The sequence below is a fragment of the Jaculus jaculus genome, chromosome 6 (genome assembly GCF_020740685.1).
Source record: "Jaculus jaculus isolate mJacJac1 chromosome 6, mJacJac1.mat.Y.cur, whole genome shotgun sequence".
NCBI classification, from domain to species: Eukaryota; Metazoa; Chordata; class Mammalia; order Rodentia; family Dipodidae; genus Jaculus; species Jaculus jaculus.
In genome coordinates this window covers 6,461,482-6,479,892 of record NC_059107.1, presented here as the reverse complement: position 1 = coordinate 6,479,892, position 18,411 = coordinate 6,461,482, and the positions used below count along the sequence as shown (strand labels likewise).

Genomic DNA, 18,411 nt, shown 5'->3' with positions numbered 1-18,411 from the left:
TATATTAGTGTCAAAGACACCAGACCATTAACTTTAAATTCAACTTTGCTCAAGTTCTCCAAACACTGGTAGAACAGCTAGCCTCTAATACAAATTGACTCTAGCCTAATCTCAACAAAGTTCATTTGTCCTTTGAAACCTCATAAGTCAAAAGCCTCCACAGTCCACAATTCTCTTGGCATTTAAGCCTTTCAAACTCTAACAAGAATGGCCCATCAAGCTCTGTTTACAACTCTGCAAGGATCTATCGTCTAAAATTTCAGATCCTCCCATATTCCTCCCACAAACAAGTTCCAAAAGACCAACAGCCACACAATGGCCATACTTCTCAGTACCAATTTTCTGTTGTAGTTACTTTCTCATTACTGGAATAAAACATCAGACCAGAAGCAACTTATGGTTTATTTCTTGCTGTCAGTTTTGAAGGGACGTCTCATCATGGTGGGGCAAGCATGGCAGAGGCAGACAGCCAGGCATCACACACTTCAAGGAGACACAGTCCATTATGAATGGTCAGGCCATCACATCACAGGTAGTTGGAAAGCAGTCAGTGCGAGTCAAATGTGGCAAGTGAGGCTGGGCTGTAACACTCCAAGGCCTGCCCCCAGTAAGGCTCTGTCCCCCAAAGACTCCACAATTTTCCCATGCAGCACCATCAAATGGGGATCAAGTATTCAAGTATGAGGCCATGGGGAGACATTTTACATTCAAACCACTAAAATGCCTTCCAATGAAAACCTCAGAATGTTGGAGATTCCAGATCCATGGGATATCTGCCAAGGAAAGCTACAGGCTGCACAGCCAGATGGCTGGAGCTACCCAGACCACTGGGACCCAAATGATTCCAACACATGCCCCAAATGCCACATATGGAGCTGTAAGATTTGCTGTGTGCTCTGATGAACTTCAGCCTTGCTCTGATTGGATGATTCTTTGTTATGTCCACATTCCCACTCTTGGAATGGAAAGGTTTAACTAGTGCCATTCTCTGTTGGAAGTACATAACTTGTTTTTGATTTTACAGGGCTCACAGTTAAGAAAATACATTGAGTCTTAAACTTCAGACTTCTGAAGTGATGGGGCTGATAAAAGATTATGGGGACTTATAAATGCATTGAGCATTATAAGATGGCCATGAGTTTGTGGGGCCAGGAATGGAATGCTGTGGTCTGACAGTAAAATGTTCCCCACAGGCTCATGTGTTTAAACACTTAATTCTCACTGTTGGAAAGGCATCTTCTATACATTTGTGTTTACATCATAGGTTACCTGCTGCTAACTTTGCTCATGGAGGGAAACTTTCTGTGGTGGGTGGTATTGACTGTGAAATAATGGTTTCCATGGTATTAACAGCCCAATGCTTAGCCATAAATAGATGAGAATGATCAGACATCCATGCCACCCCCAAAACTCAGTTAATTGTACAAAAGGCAGAAAGACTACAACCAGAGAAAGGGATGAAATGTTAGGTAGGTATTTCTTTGTATTTCTTTTGAATTGAAACATTACGTCCAGGAGGTAAGAGGTTCACTAGAATCATGAAACCAGTCTTAGGAATCTCAAGGAACTTGATTCTCAAACCCCTTCTCAAGGTAGTAAACAAGAGCCATAATGAAGACTCTTTGGAGCTGCCTGCAAGACCCTGTGGGGCTCTGGAGTTGTCTGGTGGGGATGCATGGGCGAGTTAGCTGACTCTTCGGAAAATGACTTGAGTTCTACGTTGTTTCTCAGTCTTCTTAGTGGCTGGTTGCCACTGAACTCAGGAAGCAGGCACAATTTGGAGGTTAAAAGTTGTACTCCCTATTGCTATACCATGACATACTTTTTCTTTTCTAACATTATTTATCATCAAACTGCAAAAGCAGTTATCTGAGTAACCTTTACATCACAATGTGACATGGCCAAGGCATTCACTTCTGAGAAAACAAATGAGATGCTGTGCTTTTCCCAAAGTGACTTTAGATCTCAACAGAGGCTGGAACAAACAGGTGGAAAGCAAGCTCAGAGAATAGTGCACCTCATGCACACAAGTGCTTTTCTTCTCAGGTCAGTGGCTTACAGAGGAGAAATGAACCAAGTGTTTTATTTAACAAAATCTAAGTATAGAATTTGTTTCCAGCGTACTAAAAAAACCTTTAGTGACAGTGAGGTAGCTACAGGTATAGTTCTTTCCCTGAATAACTGGTTTGCATAATCCCTAAAAGCCCCCCAGACTAGATCTTCATGTTACCTGAAACCTGGTGACATGGATGGACTTTAACCTAAACCAGCAGATTCCTGGAAACGCTTGGTAAAACTGGGAGCTGTTAAATAACCATCACTAGAAAGAAAATATAGTGATCCTTTCTTCTTAATCTCAGCTTGAATAAATTACTTACGGACATATAAGAAAAAAAATTACAGAAGCCCAATATTCCCATGTTTATTTTGTATCATTAAGTGTCTAATGTTTGCTGAGGTCTAACTTGATATTCTACCCCTCAACTATTTCTCAGGATGTATTGTCACAGTTAGTGTAAAATGAGTTTCTCTTGGAAAATTTATCACATGCCTTTTCCTTACAGTTTTTCTCAATTATGAGTCCTCTGATGATTTGCAAGAGATGAACTCTGACTAAAAGTTTTCCCACATTCTCTGCATTTGTAAGGCTTTTCTCCTGTATGGATTCTCATGTGCGTCATAAGGGACGAGCTTTGTCTGAAAGCCTTCGCACACACTTTGCAGCTAAATGGTTTCTCTCCAGTATGAATTCTCTGGTGCTGGATTAGGGCCGAGCTTTGGTTGAAGGCTTTGTCACAGTCATTGCATTTATAAGGTTTCTCACCAGTATGGATTTTTCGATGAGTATTGACTGCAGAGTGGGAACTGAAAGCTTTCCCACATTCTTTACAATGATACGGCTTTTCTCCTGTGTGGATTCTGTGATGTATGTTAAGCCGGGAGATCCAGGAGAAAGCCTTCCCACATTCCTCACATGTGTAAGGCTTCTCTCCAGTGTGGATTCTTTGATGTTGGATAAGTGCTGAGCTTTGACTGAAAGCTTTTCCACATTCTTTGCACACATATGGTTTCTCTCCAGTGTGAACTCTCTGATGGATAATCAGGGCCGAGTGGTAACTAAACACTTTCCCACACATATTACAGTGAAAGGGCTTCTCCCCAGTGTGAATACGATGGTGTCTGCTAAGCCGTGATATTGACGTGAAGGCTTTCCCACACTGGCTACATTCATATGGCTTCTCCCCAGTATGGATTCTGTGATGCTGAATGAGAGATGAGCACTGGCTGAAGGCTCTTCCACACTCATTACACTTATAAGGCTTTTCCCCAGTGTGAATACGCCGGTGATTATTAAGGGATGAACTGCCTTTGAACGCCTTGCCACATTCCTTACACTTGTAGGGCCTCTCTCCAGTGTGCATTCTCTGATGCCCGATGAGAGAGGTGGTGAAGCTGAAGGCCTTCCCACACTCACCACACATGTATGGCTTCTCACCAGTGTGGACTCTCAGGTGCTGTGTCAGGGATGAGCTCTGGCTGAAAGCTTTCCGACATTCCTTACATTTGTAGAGCTTTTCTCCAGTATGGATTCTCTGATGTTTGCTCAGGGAAGAACTGTGAAGAAAGATTTTCCCACAGATGTTACATTTGTAACACTTACGCACTGTGTTGACTCCTAGTTGTTTAAACAGAATGGAATACTGTGAGCGGGGTTTTCTTCCCCTGGGAACGCCTCCAGGTTTTCTAGTAAGCGAAGATTTTAGACAGAGATTCTTCACAAGTTCAACACTTTTAAAGCTCTTCTCTTTCATGTAGTTTTTCTGAACAGTAACAAACATTTTGCTGAAAAGCTTGTTCTTTTTGCCTTGATCTTCCTCTAATTGGTCCTCAATTATGTAAGTTTTTCCCAGCAGAAAGTCAAAAGGACCATCAACAGTGTTTTTTTTCAAGATTTCCTTATTTTCTTCTTTAGAAACTGTGGTTTCAAACAGGCTCTTCCACCCTAAGATAAACAAAACATGTGAGTGTGTCTTGCACTGAGAACAAAGGAAAAAGATATCAAAACAAGCAAGGACCACTAAGAAGTTCAGCCTCAAAATCTTATGAAAGAGCCGGGTATGGTGGTGGCGCACGCCTTTAATCCCAGCACTTGGGAGGCAGAGTTAGGAGGATCGCCATGAGTTCGAGGCCACCCTGAGACAATAAAGTGAATTCCAGGTCAGCGTGGGATAGACTGAGACCCTACCTTAAAACACACCAACCCCCCCCTGCCCTAAAAGAAAAAAAAAACTTATGAAAGAATGGGAAGAGGAAGACAGGGAAGGATACAGGTGGCTAAGGGGCTCCCAGGGCAGCTCTGAGAGGAGGAGCCAGGTCGGATTTAGTGACAAACCCCGAGCACCAGGAGCAAGGCCTTGCTGAGGACAGCTTGTGTTACTACTCAGTTATCTCCAGACCAGCTGCCAGTGCATGCAGGAAATTCGAAGAGAAAATTACAGAGGCTGGGAAGGAAGACTGAAAAAAAGACACTGCCCTAAGAGCTCTATGAGTTTCAGCAGTACACACTGGCCCTATAAAATAATGGCTGCTATAAAATAATGCTGTAATGAATATTCTCTCACTATGTACCACACGAAGTCTAAGGCTCTGTGAATTACAGGCAAGGGCCAAATTCCCACAATAAACCAAGTGACCAATTTGGCAAAGAAGTAACTAGGACATGGTGAGAACTTTAAAAGAACAAACAAAATGAAGGCGACGTGTATTGGGAATACTGGAGATATTTTAAACTAAGTGATAAGGAAATTGCAGATAAAATCTAAATAAGAACAAGGTGGTGTGTGGTCAAGCGGTCTAAGGTACCGGCTTAAACAAGAGCAGACTAGGCAAAACTGTGGTTATAAAGATGATTCTAGTCAGAAAAGATAATTAAGGCCCTAAGCTTTCGGTGGTCCAAACGTAAGCAAGTCTACTGTGGTTTAGGCAGGCTGAGTAACAAGTGAATTTTATTAATCAAGAAGAGCGTAGGCAGGGCCTCGTATCATGTAGTCTTGCAGCAAACAGGAAGGCATTTGGAATTTCTTCTCAAACATGATAAATGACTTTTTTTAGGGACCCTTCTATCGTGTGGTAAATGCACTATAATGTAGGGTGGAAGGAGGCAGGTGTGGAGACCAGTTGGGGCTGTTGACCCTGTTCTGGATGAAGACCATCAGCAGGTCAAGCTAGCGATGGAGGGAACCAGAACCCGTGGTAAAATAACCACAGCTGACTCTCCAAGCACACGTGGGTAATATGAACCACAGCTGACTCTCCAAGCACACGTAGGTAATATGAACCACAGCTGACTCTCCAAGCACACGTGGGTAATATGAACCACGGCTAACTCTCCAAGCACACGTGGGTAATATGAACCACAGCTGACTCTTCAAGCACACGTGGGTAATATGAACCACAGCTGACTCTCCAAGCACACGTGGGTAATATGAACCACGGCTAACTCTCCAAGCACACGTGGGTAATACGAGCCACAGCTGGTTCTTCAAGCACACGTGGGTAATATGAACCACGGCTGACTCTTCAAGCACACGTGGGTAATATGAGCCACAGCTGGTTCTTCAAGCACACGTGGGTAATATGAGCCACAGCTGACTCTTCAAGCACACGTGGGTAATATGAGCCACAGCTGGTTCTTCAAGCACACGTGGGTAAGATGAGCCACAGCTGGCTCTCCAAGCACACGTGGGTAATATGAACCACAGCTGACTCTCCAAGCACACGTGGGTAATATGAGCCACAGCTGGTTCTTCAAGCACACGTGGGTAATATGAACCACGGCTGACTCTCCAAGCACACGTGGGTAATATGAGCCACAGGTGACTCTTCAAGCACACGTGGGTAATATGAGCCACAGCTGACTCTTCAAGCTCACGTGGGTAATATGAACCACAGCTGGCTCTTCAAGCACACGTGGGTAATACGAACCACAGCTGACTCTCCAAGCACACGTGGGTAATACGAACCACAGCTGACTCTCCAAGCACACGTGGGTAATATGAACCACAGCTGACTCTTCAAGCACACGTGGGTAATATGAACCACAGCTGACTCTCCAAGCACAGCACACAAAGCTTTACTCAGAGACTGTTTACTTTTTGGACCATCCTCTCCTCATGATACCTTTGAATGGTCATAACTCTCTCAGAAATTCAAAAATAGGGAAAACAGGGAATTGCAATTTCCAAAAGGAAGACTTCAAGGGAAAGCTAAACAATACAATCTTCTTTTTGAAATTTTAGTTTTGGGGTTTTCTGTAGTTTTAAAATTCACTGTCTTCACCTATGACTAGGATGTACAGAGGAAGTAAGGAGTGAGTCCTCACTTTGGACTTAGCTCAATGGAGACACCCACCATGGTCTGATACTGGGAGGCAGAGGAAGAAAGTGTATTCATTTTTGATTTGTGTGCATGTGTGTGCACAAGAGTCTACTGCCACTACAAATGACTGCCAGGTGCTTGCACCACTTTTTACATCCGGCTTTATGTGGACGCTGGGAAACTAAGCCTGGGACAATAGACTTCGTAAGAAAACACCTCATCTTCCCAATCGCCAGAGAAGGACATTCTTTATTTTATTTTATTTTTGGTGTTTCGAGGCCTGCATTTACTGAGTGCTGAGTAAGTGAAGGATATTCACAACCAAAGTCCGGATAATACAAATCAGTCCACCTGTCCTAAACAAACATTCACAGTCTGGATGGAAACTGTCACGTGGTGATACTGGTTGATTTTGCCTTGTCAAGTTTCAAGTGTCTTGGCCCCTCCCTTACTACTATCATACCATGTACACCTTGTACAATTTAAAAATATATTTTAGCCAGGTATAGTGGCTCACACCTGTAATTCCAGAACTTGGGAAGCTGCCACAGGAAAACTAGCATGAATTTGAAACCAGCCTAGGCTTTGCAGTGAGTTCCAGGCCACTTTGAATAATAGTAAACCCCTACCTCACGAAAAGAAAATAATAGTAACAATTTTTAAATGCTTAAAAAATAACACCCAAGCCAGGTGTGGTGGTGCACACCTTTAATTCCAGCATTTGGGAAGCAGAGGTAGGAAGATCTCTGTAAGTTCAAGGCTACTCGGAGACTACATAGTGAATTCCAGGTCAGCCTGGACCAGAGTGAGACCTTACCTCAAAAAACTTGAAAAATAAAATAAAATAAAATAAAAATAACACCCAATAAATTTGATATGAAGTATTTCTTTGCCAACCAGAAAGGTTTGAAGCAAACCCCAAATATGCAACTTACCTGTAGCTTCCATTTTGCTCTTATGTTATTAAAGCCTTATTTTCTAAGCTTCTGCTTACATTTCTATCCTATTATTCTTACAGTTACTTCATCCAAATTACTAGAATAGGGTAGAACATACGTGGTTGAATATATGTGGCAGAATGTAAAATGTCTGTGGTAGAATGTGTGCATGTGGTAGAATGTATGTGTGTGGTAGAATGCATGCAGCAGAACGCATACAGGAGGATGTATATGGTAGAATATATGTGGTAGAAATAAAAGACCCCTGAAAGGGCTTGAGCTTTTAGGACAAAGGGCACAGTGAGTGCTAGAAATGACATTAGCGAAAAATTTCTTGCTATAACCTAATGAATTTTCTGAATTCCAAAGAAAAGGAAGATAAGCTCCCTGTAAGATTCTACACTGAGGACACTCAGTACACAAAGGTAGAGGACCAAAGGCTGGACGCTCCTGAATGGGGGAAAACTGATGACAAATTCCAGACCCAAAAAGACTTTTTCCGAAGGAGGGAGAAAAGAACTGATTTAAGACATGAATAGGCACTGTACAGATAAACTACTCTAGAAAAAGTATTTGTGAAAATATTTTAGTCAAAACCAAGAAGCATAGTGCTCATGAATGGAAACACAAGGTGGGACTGGCAGAACTCTCCTGCCAGAGAGAAGTCAACTTTGGGTTTGCAGCAGTGCTCAGGCACGGCTCTCACGACGCAGCAACCCAGGCGACTTTACACTTGGCAACTCCTCCTAGGGGCTAGGATCTGCACGCTGACAGAAAAATTTACACACTCACACAAATGTCATGACGAGGGTCTACAAACCTGCTTGAGCTCTGTAGCTGTTGTCTTGGTGGAACACCTGGTTTCTATTTTACCTATTTATACACATACATCTGTGTTTCTTCCTCTACCTGGTTTCTATTTTACCTATTTATACACATACGTCTGTGTTTCTTCCTCTACCTGGTTTCTACTTTACCTATTTATACACATACATCTGTGTTTCTTCCTCTACCTGGTTTCTATTTTACATATTTATACACATAAATCTGTTTCTTCCTTTACCTCGTTTCTCTTTTATGTATTTATACACACACACATCTGTGCTTTTTCTTCACCATGGTTACTGAGTTGCAGACAAGGAAAGTCAAAGCAAAGGCCCAGGACAGAGCTTTGAGGAACGCACTGCAGTGAGGAAAGGTCTGCTCAAGCAATGAAGCAGAGACTCTCGACCAAGTGCAGCTTGTGCCTGGAGAGGTCACCTTTCCTCTGAACCAGGATTAGGTGGTCCGAAATGAAGACGAGATAAGCCACTGGCAGCATCTGCCATGGCCTGTGTCCTTGCCAATGTCTCCTGAGCACAGCTTCTCACTGTGCCCAGACAAGCAAGAAACACCTAGTAGATTCACAAGCATCCCACCTCTTACCTAGACCTGTGCTTTGAGGTGCTCCACGTGCCACCATCTGAAGGTCTTCTGCTTGCTCTAACTGGGAGATGACCTCTGGCTTACAGAACAGAATCCCTGTTCATGAACAAAGAGACATGAGTACCCATCCTGACAGAGGTACAGCCCCGGAGTCCCTGAGCAGGGGAGCAGTGCAAGGAAGAGGTTTCTTCATAGAGTGGCTTAAACTGGACTCCTAGAGGAAGCCCAGAGTAAAACTGGGGATCTGGTGGGCACCCCTGTCAGCTGAATGTTAGGGGGTCTGAGAAGACAGCTGAGTGTGACACAGAAAAAAACGTATGAGAAGGCTCCCTTTAATCACGTCGTGCTTCCACAGCACAGTCTGCACCCCAGGAAAAGTCCTTACCCAGAGACACCAGGTGGCTGTAGTTCTCCAGCATCACCTCCCGGTACAGGCTTCTCTGGGCCAAGTCCAGGTGCAACCACTCATCCCGGCTGAAGAGCACGGCCACGTCCCCGAAAGACACGGGCACCTGGAACAGCAAACCCATGCCTGCTCAGCCCGGACCATCCCAGGAGGCAGCTGCAAGGGGTTTGGGTACTTCAAGCCAGACAAGTAGCTCTGGACCATAGTTCCATCACTTAACACATTTTTATGGTGTACCTACTGTGAGCTTAAAGAGAAGCCAAGGAACAGGTCACTTCAAAGCACAGAACAAAATCACAAAGACAGGAACAAACAGAACCCAAGACTTGGAAAGGTCCAATTCTCTAACCTAAGCTCTCATGTTACAGAGCCACACAAGTCAGGTGTGAAGGGGCCTCAGCACCACTTAAGAGAGGACTAGGTGGGAGACTACCTGCCTGCCTGGAAGAAGGGTCACTAGATCCCACTTCTGCTATTATTTAAGGCCATCGCTGAGTCCCGGGGAAGAGGACACTGGCATTCATGGTAGGAAACTGACAATGCCCTGGGCATGGCTTTACCAGAACAGGCCCAGGGCAAAGGGCTACACGGTCTTTCAAGAAGAACCAGGATGAGAGGAGTATGGTCAGGGTGCCATCTCCATCCTGGGAAGTTGTGGCCCTCAGCCACCTTACCTGGACCACAAGTCCTCTCTCTCAACAACTGCTCCCTCTCTTTTGAAAGAGACTAAGAAATGTTAATCTAAAATCTAACTTTGGGCCACATAACCTAATAAAAAAAATAATTTGTTGCTGTATGCCCCTTGGACTTTGCAAGTACTCCTGGTACAGTTGTATTACACAGATTACCGCATCCTACTCAACATCCTTCATGTGCCATCCTGCATTGCACTATGGATGGGCCAGCGTGTGTGACTCACAAGCGGATGCAGGTTACTTCCACCTTTCACACGCTCTACAATGCTGAGTACCCCAGTCACCACCAGTGAGGAGCACTCAGCTGATGTCCTCAGCACACATTTCTAAAGTGCAATGCTAAGTCACCGCTCCCTTCCTCTTTACCATCCCAAACACACATCCCCAATCTCAGGCTGGTCCCAAAGCCGGGCACCTTCCCTGATCTGGAAGGACAAGAGCAGATACAAAATCAGTGACTTGACGCTCACTACGGGAAACAAGGGCTCAGCCCTGCTCCTCCGCAGTGCTGGAGATCAAGCTCTGAGCCTTGGTCATGCTAGGCAACAGCGACATTGCCAGTCTCCACCCATTTTCTTTCAGAATCTCTGTCTTTTTCAAATGCATGTGAATCTTTTTAAGGGCTACACTACTTGCCAGTCTGGTACCCATCTCTTTCAGTAGAACCAAGACAGATGTTAAAATAACAGCTATTAAGGCTCCAACACCTTAGGTTCCTTACAAAATGAAACTTCATTCAACTAAGCTAATCAAAAACATCAATCAAGCATTATTTATCAGGAACTTTAAATGGGAACAAGTCTAAGTCAATCAAACTTTAACCAATCAATTTCTTTGCTCTACTTCTGTATTCACCCCATAAATCCTCTTTCTCCCCTCTTGGGTGAAGCCCAGAACCACTTTCAGCTATCACACAGAAGTCAGTGGTGGAGGAAGAGGGCTAAGGAGGAAATCTCTGTTGTTTAACCTTAGCTCGGTGGCAAAAGGTTATCTGAGGGGCTCACAAGAGTGAGTCAAGCTGGGTCGAGGGGGAGGCAAAATCTCCACCAATCTAAAGGGAAAAGGATGTATGATGTCACTAGGTCAATGGAAAAAGATAACTGTTACCTGAGACCCTCAGGACTGATCCTCTCCAGGGTAGTGCACTGGTTTTCAGACTAATAAACTGCTTGCTGCAGCCCAGAAGAACTCAAGAACTTAAGGACCTTTGTACCACAGCCTGAGAGCCTGACTATCTGTTTCAATGCCCGGGACTGAGAGAGGGCATTTAATGCCTATTCAATAACTACCTGATAGAAAGTGGAGCCTGTGCCAGGGAAGCACCTGCCTTGCCCATGATGAGTGCCTCACCCACCAGACCCTGTGGTCTCTCCATGGGCTCCAGTAGCTCAGAGAAGCTCAAGAATGCATAAAGCAAGTCTGTCACCTCTGAACCCTGACAGAAGTCACAGAAGCAGTCTTCACTCACCTGACCCTGGGCTGGCAGCATCTTTCCCTCCCTGCTGCCCCTCTGGAGAAGACTCCTGCAATGGAGAAGGAAGCTGTGGTGTCTATTCATTGTTAGGCCAGACAGGTTAGAAAACACCTGTGGAGCATATGCACAGCCCAGCCATGCCAAGCCAAGGAACCTGGGCATGGCCACTGGAGAGTGCAGAAGTGGACAAGCATACCTCCAGTCGCTGAACTGTGACCTTTCCGCCAGGGACTGAGAACCAAGATAAGGTGAACTAAGGGATTAAAGCATCAGAGATTCACTAGCAAAGTAAAAGGCACAAAAATGCACGGCTCATAGATGGTGACTGACGTGAAAGGCGGTATCAGCACTTGTCTACTTATTGCTGAAGTGTGCCCTTATCAGAAGCAGCCAGCTTTAAAAAAAAAAATCAACCCTCTCTTTTGGGTGTACGTTTTGCTTCTTTCATCAGTTATGCAAGTTACTCGAATGACACCTAAGTATACTCCTTCTCCCAGACACACACACACACAAAATGCACGTATGGCCTCGAGAGGACTACCATTAAAGGTTAGGCATGAACTTAAAATTTACAGAAAAAGGCTTGGAGGTGCAGCGCAGGGGTAAAGTGCAAAATACAAGAGGTTCCTGGGTTCCATCCCCTGCATCCCTCCCCCCACTTCAATAACAGTAAACTCTTAAAGAAAAGGGAAAATGAATATTAATAAAAAAAAAAAAAGCCAGGTGTGATGGTGCACTCCTTTAATACCAGCACTCCGAAGGCAGAGGTAGGAGAATCGCCAAGTTCGAGGCCGCTCTGGGGCTACATAGTGCATTCAGGTCAGCCTAGGCCAGAGTGAAACCCTTCCTCGAAAAACCAAAAATTAAAAACAAAAGAAGAAAGAAAATAAACCACTGTGGGATTCACGATAAAAATTCTGCCCAACTAGGCCTACTGGTGGCGCACACCTCTAATCCCATCACTCAGGAGGCAGAGGTAGGAGGATCGCCGTGAGGTCGAGGCCACCCTGAGACTCCATAGTGGATTCCAGGCCAGCCTGAGATCGTACCTCGAAAAGAAAAAAAAAAAAAAAAAAAAAAAAAAGACAGTACTGCACAACAAGGAAGACTGAGAAAACGAATAAACAGAAAATAAAGTTTAAAGTCAGGGGCGTAAGGGGTGCGGTGAAACGGCCGAGAGCTGCCGAACCCGAAGCGGGGCACCGTCTCCTGCGTCCGAGGGACCGGCCGAGGCCCAGGCCACCTTCCCCGGAGCCGAGCCGGTCCACCTGCCGAGGCCGCCGCGGCTCGGACGCCCGCCCGGAGCCCGGGCTTGCAGGCGCTGGCGCCGGGGACGTGACCGCCCCGCGGGCTCCAGGCCCGCCCTCACCTGCAGCGGGTACTCAGCCCGCCGGGGCCGGGGCCGGGGCCGGTACTGGAAGCAAGCGGAACATCGAACCTAGGGACACGTCTCGCCGCGGCCACCTAACTGCCGAACACGACTGCGCGTGCGCACGAGAGCGCCCGGGTTTCATGGCGCATTTAGCCTCTGGACTACATTTCCCATAGGTCATTGCGACATACGCCTGTACAGTGTCAGAGAAGGAAAAAGAGGCTTCAGCGCTAAAGAAAGTGATTTTGTTGATTTACAAGATTGAAAACTGAATCTTTTAGTTCCACCCACCTCCCTCTTTTTGTGCATTCACCTTATTAGTAATTATAATGTCAACAATATTACAGAAGATAAAGTGAGTATATTAAAAATGTAAATCCAGTGCTCTGGAGACAGGTAGGATCGCTGTGAGTTTGAGGACAGCCTGGGACAGGAATGTGTTCTAGGTTAGCCCAGGCTAGAGTGAGACTCTGCCTCGAAAACTCCCCCACCCCCAATGTAGATGACCAAGCCGCTCACTTACTGTTTCTAGATGGTGATTCTGCTGTTACAATCTACTTTCTTTTCTTTTCTTTTCTTTTTTTTTTTTTTTTTTTTTTTTTTTTGGTTTTTCGAGATAGGGTCTCACTCTGGCTCAGGCTGACCTGGAATTCACTATGTAGTCTCAGGGTGGCCTCGAACTCTCGGTGATCCTCCTACCTCTGCCTCCCGAGTGTTGGGATTAAAGGCGTGCGCCACCACACCCGGCTTTACTTTTCATTTTTTAAATAAGAAAAATTACATGTTTGTGACCCACAGTATATATATAATGTATAGCATACATGTTGTAAATGCTGATACACACGTCAACATAAAGCAAATATATTATTATGTCGTTTATTGTCATTGGCAATCAAGATTTTCAGTGTAAGCATAAACAGGAGGCCAAGAAGATCCATGGTACAATGGGTAAGAACGCTTGCCCTCAGGCATGGGTACCCAGGGAACCCGAGTTTCACATAAAAAGGCTAGACTTGACCACCCACACCTCTAACCCAACCTTTTTTTGGGGGGGAGAAGAAGATAGGAGAATCCCTGGGGTATAATGATCAGCTAGTCTAGCCTAAAATAAGTGCTCCAGATTCAGTGAGAGACTCTGTTTCAAGGAAACAACTGGGAAGAGCTAGATAGGAAGATGCCTGAAATTTCTCCTCTGGCCCCTGCAAGATGGGCATAGGGATCTGTGGACACACATGCATACCTCATGCACGACACATACCCCACACCCACACATTCTACACATAGCACTCTGCAGTCACATGTGCATACACCACACATGACACACATACCACACCACACATTCTACACACAGGGATCTGCCGTCGTATATACATACACCACATATTCTACCCACACCACTGGAAAATGGAATGTGAAAGGAATGGGATGATCACTCCGTGCAATGCATGTGCTTACTGTTACCTAAGGAACAGGATGATCCTTCTGTGCAATGTACTCTTTGTCTCTAAATATTTTTGTGATTACATAGCATAGAATGTTTCTTGCCTCAGTTTCCCCTGTGTGACCTATGTAACCTTGTGACTTCTTGTAATAGACCCCCTTGTTTAACAGTATATAATTTTGTGGTTTAACTCCCAATCCTGTTTTTACTATAAACATCATGTGGTTATTTCCAATAAAAGCTGACGCTCTGAACAGTTCAAGGCTGCATCTTGAGATCCCGAATTCTGGGATCCCAAGGTCTGATGCACCAGCTTTCTTATTTTTATTCCTTTTCCCCCGATAAAACTTTGCCTCACATTTCATGAGTCAGTGGTCTTGTGTGACACTGGACCCCATAACATCTTGGGGGCTCACCCTGGATGCACATTTCAAGACCTCCTCTCTGACTCTGGGGCAACCAAACAGGGGAAGGACCCCTAATCTCGGCCCAAGAACCATCATCTCCGTGTTCCTGGTTTTGGAGTTGGTAGCAAGCCATTGACAGGGAACTTTTGCGTAGGTAAGAATGCTGAAGGTGCTTTTCCACTCTTTTTCTTTTTTTCCTGGTTTTTCTGGTTTTGCACACTTTTCTGGGTTGAAGAGGGAAGCTGGACACAGCATTCATTCCCATGGACGAGGGATCAAGGGGCCGCCCTTGACCATCTCTGGCTGTTAGACGATTTAGAACAGAGGTCTGTTTCAGGTTAAGTTTCGGTTTGACAGCACGTCTGTTTCAAGGTCAGCCAGTTTGACAGCTCACTTTGGTTTGACAGCGCATCTGTTTCTGGCTCTGTTTCGGTTTGGCAGCCCCGTGGCAGGGCCAGGAGAGCCGTTATTGCTGCATGTTTGTGTTTGGTGGTGTGTTCGTTTGTCTTGTCCTCGTCTTTTTTTTTAAAATTATCTTAATTATTTTTATTTATTTATTTGAGAGTGACAGACAGAGAAAGAGGCAGGTAGAGAGAGAGAGAGAGAACGGGCGCGCCAGGGCCTCCAGCCACTGCAGACGAACTGTAGATGCATGCGCCCCCTTATGCATCTGGCTAACGTGGGTCCTGGGGATTGAGCCTCGAACCGGGGTCCTTAGGCTTCATAGACAAGCGCTTAACCGCTAAGCCATCTCTCCAGCCCCTTGTCCTCGTCTTTGAAGATATGGGTCAAGATCATTCTGTTGAAAAAGCTCCTTTAAAACTGCTTAAAAGCACTTTAAAGATCTTTAGGGGAAAAGAAAAGATAAACAAGAAAATGAGCTAGGCCTATTATCCTAGCTACTTGGGAAGCTGAGACAGGAGGATCTCCAGTTCAAGGTTCCAATGGGATAGCCTGACTCCACATTTTAAACCATGTGACTTTTAAATTGCTTGATAAAAATAAGTAAATAATTTTATTTTAATTTGAACTGTGCCTGATATTTCTTCTTTTGTTTGGGCTTTAAGCAAATACAACATTGTTTATAGACATCTTTTGTTGTTGTTTTTTTATTAATCCACATAGTCCAACAGGTCTCTTCTAAAGTTTTTGTTAGCATTTGATTTATTTTAAGGTTTTTGTCTTTAAAAGTCAGGTTTAACTAAAGCCTATGGTAAGCTAAAATTTTATGTAAACAAAGCCACATTTTGTTACATAATCTCATAAATATAATTACTGAGTTTATGTTCTAGGTCAACTTCAACTTACATAGGAGATTATTAAAAACAACTGAATTCTCTCTGAGGTGGTAACTCATAATTTGCCAGGTATTTTAAAAGATTGTAATGTCCTGTTACTTAAGAGGAGGAGTCAACTGGCCTGAGTTCTAGGACAGCCTGCCTCAAGATAGAAACAAAACTTTGCCTTAGCTACTCCTAGTAAAAGAATTTCCAAATGTGTTAGCAGTATTGATAAAGATTATCCCAAAATAGTTGTGATGTTTTGCCTGTATTCATAGAAAGTTGTATTTCATGAAGTTTGTTAATAGGAACTATCTCAAATTAATAGGTTATATAAAACCTGAAGGTATATATACTGTTATTATAAAGTAAGTCTGGTTGTCAGGTACAGATTTTTTGATGACCTAAATACTAAAGAAGCTTTTTCTCTACAATTTCCAATAGTAAAATGGGTAACTCATTGAAACCAGGCTACTTGTTTCTTTGTCAGTAGGTAATATGATTAATCAATTTGGTGTAGTTTTTCTTAATAGTCTCAAGAAAGATGGTTTATGATGGGTCGAGATGAGATGATTGAAGGACCTGGGAAGGTGTTTTTCAATTTTGGACATAGAATGTTAAAAATGCTTTTTGAATGGAAGTTAGACCAGAATGTTAAAGTAAGCGGATGAAGATGTGCGTATGTAGAAAGGATGCTCTAAAAGTTTTTTTTGTTTGTTTTGTTTTTGTTTTTCGAGGTAGGGTCTCACTCTGTCTCAGGCTGACCTGGAATTCACTATGTAGTCTCAGGGTGGCCTCGAACTCTCGGAGATCCTCCTACCTCTGCCTCCCGAGTGCTGGGATTAAAGGCGTGTGCCACCATGCCCGGCTCTAAAAGTTTTATATAAGGATAATGTAAATTCAGCTTACATGAAACACAGGTGATGTCCTATGCTAGGTGGGTCACAAAGCCATAAGCACAGATGTAATCCATATTCTTTGAAGTCTAGCCAGGTTAGACATAGACAAGACCCTATCACCTTATGTATTACAAATGGGAAAAATAAATTTCCTAGGCAAAAACAACTTCAGAGTAAGACAAGGAATGTCCAGGTGCTTAGCACTTTGCTCTGTCTTTTCCTTTTGCTCTTGCTTACTGTTATATGCTATTTAAAATCATGGCAAGCTGGACTCTGGAAAAAAGGGTGACACCTCTTTATCTCAGACTTTATGCAAGTTTAAGCCATGTGTCCCCCTGATTCTGTCCAGAGACAAAATGGCCAATTGTCTCTGATAAGGAAAAGGAAATGACAAACAGCATACAACTTTGTTTCTCTTTATAGTTCCTCTCTTTTGAACATCTAAAGTCACATCTGTTAAATGAAATTTCTCAGTAAACAAAAAGTTAAATAGGCAAACTGAATCAAGGTTCTTGATCAAGTGACAAACTCCTTACATAAGGCAAGCAGCAGACTTACCTAAAATGTATATCAGGATATAAAGATGATTTTTAAAAAAGGCATCAAGTAAATGATAGCTTAATGGTTCAAGTGCTTATCTGGGAAGCCTAAAGACCTAAGTTCGATTCCCCAGCACCCCCATTCTTATTGCTAAACCTGAATCTGACTTAAAGTAGGTTCTCTGGCATCCCTTCTTAGGACCGTCTTCTACCCATCAGCCCACATGGAAGGACCGTCAGCAACTCCCGCAGGCCTTCTTCACCACAGAGGAGCATGAAGGAATCTGAAGGAAAGCCAAGGACCTAGTGTTGGGAGCCAATGGCCACCTCGTGGAGAAGCATAATGTGTTTGACGAGGTCTTCCCTTCCACACAGCCAGACTGGGACCCCAACACTGCTGAAGGTAGAGCCTTAACCTCTTTCACTGGATTCTGATGGGTGGTTTCCAGGCAGCCACTCACTCAGCGCCCTACAAATTTGTCTAAGGTGAATGAAGTTACCCAAGGGCCCACAGAATCCCCAGCTGCTTTCCTAGAAAGGCTGCAGGAAACATATAGGGACATGCCCCCCACCCCATAGATCCTGAGGCCCCTGAGAGTAGGTGAGCTATGAACATTGTGTTTGTAACTCAGTCCACACCAGATATTAGAAAGGAGATTCAGAGACTGGAAGGCTTTGAGGGTAAACTTCTTTCAGAGTTGACAGAGATTGCTGCCAGGGAATATAATAATAGAGACACTCCAGGAGATAGACAGGCTAAGAAAATGGCTAAGGTTCTGGTGGCTACCTTCCAGAAGGCATAAGGCCCCACGAGACAGCCCTTATACTCTGCTCAGTATGATTCCACCTGAAAAGCAAATATATACTGTGCTCGACCTAAAAGATGCTTTCTTTAGTATCCAATTAGCAAAGGGAAGTCAACCCATTTTTTGCCTTTGAATGGACAGACCTGGAACAAGACACCAGTGGACAAGTAACATAGACCAGGCTTCCACAGGGATTTAAAACTTCCCCCACCCTTGAAATAGCACTGCTCACTCTTCACTCTAATTGGATATATATATTCTATATTGTTCTTCAAATTGATCTACAGATTCAAGGTTATCTTGGACTATATCCCAAGGGGATTTATATGGAATTAAAAATATTCAATCTTA

At 44.0% G+C, this 18,411-nt stretch overlaps 1 protein-coding gene across 2 annotated transcripts; it reads right to left on the bottom strand.

The window, feature by feature from the left end:
• Positions 1-384: 384 nt before the first annotated feature.
• Znf879 (zinc finger protein 879) lies at positions 385-12,794 on the bottom strand. Of its 2 annotated transcripts, XM_045152067.1 has the most exons (5): positions 12,686-12,794; positions 11,311-11,365; positions 9,127-9,253; positions 8,742-8,837; positions 385-4,003 (listed from the first exon to the last, which is right to left on the bottom strand). In XM_045152067.1, exons 2-5 carry the CDS (start codon positions 11,329-11,331, stop codon positions 2,571-2,573), a joined length of 1,677 nt encoding a protein of 558 aa, XP_045008002.1. In that variant the 5' UTR covers positions 11,332-11,365; positions 12,686-12,794; the 3' UTR covers positions 385-2,570. The 2 variants fall into 2 exon arrangements, with proteins under 2 accessions (XP_045008002.1, XP_004666562.2); XM_004666505.2 differs by lacking the exon at positions 11,311-11,365 and having other exon boundaries at positions 12,686-12,777.
• Between the last annotated feature and the right edge of the window lie 5,617 nt (positions 12,795-18,411).

Coding starts and splice junctions, on each gene's coding strand:
- Znf879 (XM_045152067.1), bottom strand. CDS start 11,331: ATGCTGCCAGCCCAGGGTCAG. Junction 9,254..11,310: donor TGCTGCCAGCCCAGGGTCAG/GTGAGTGAAGAC, acceptor TTGCTGTTCCAG/GTGCCCGTGTCTTTCGGGGA. Junction 4,004..8,741: donor ACCTCAAAGCACAGGTCTAG/GTAAGAGGTGGG, acceptor TGTTTATCTTAG/GGTGGAAGAGCCTGTTTGAA.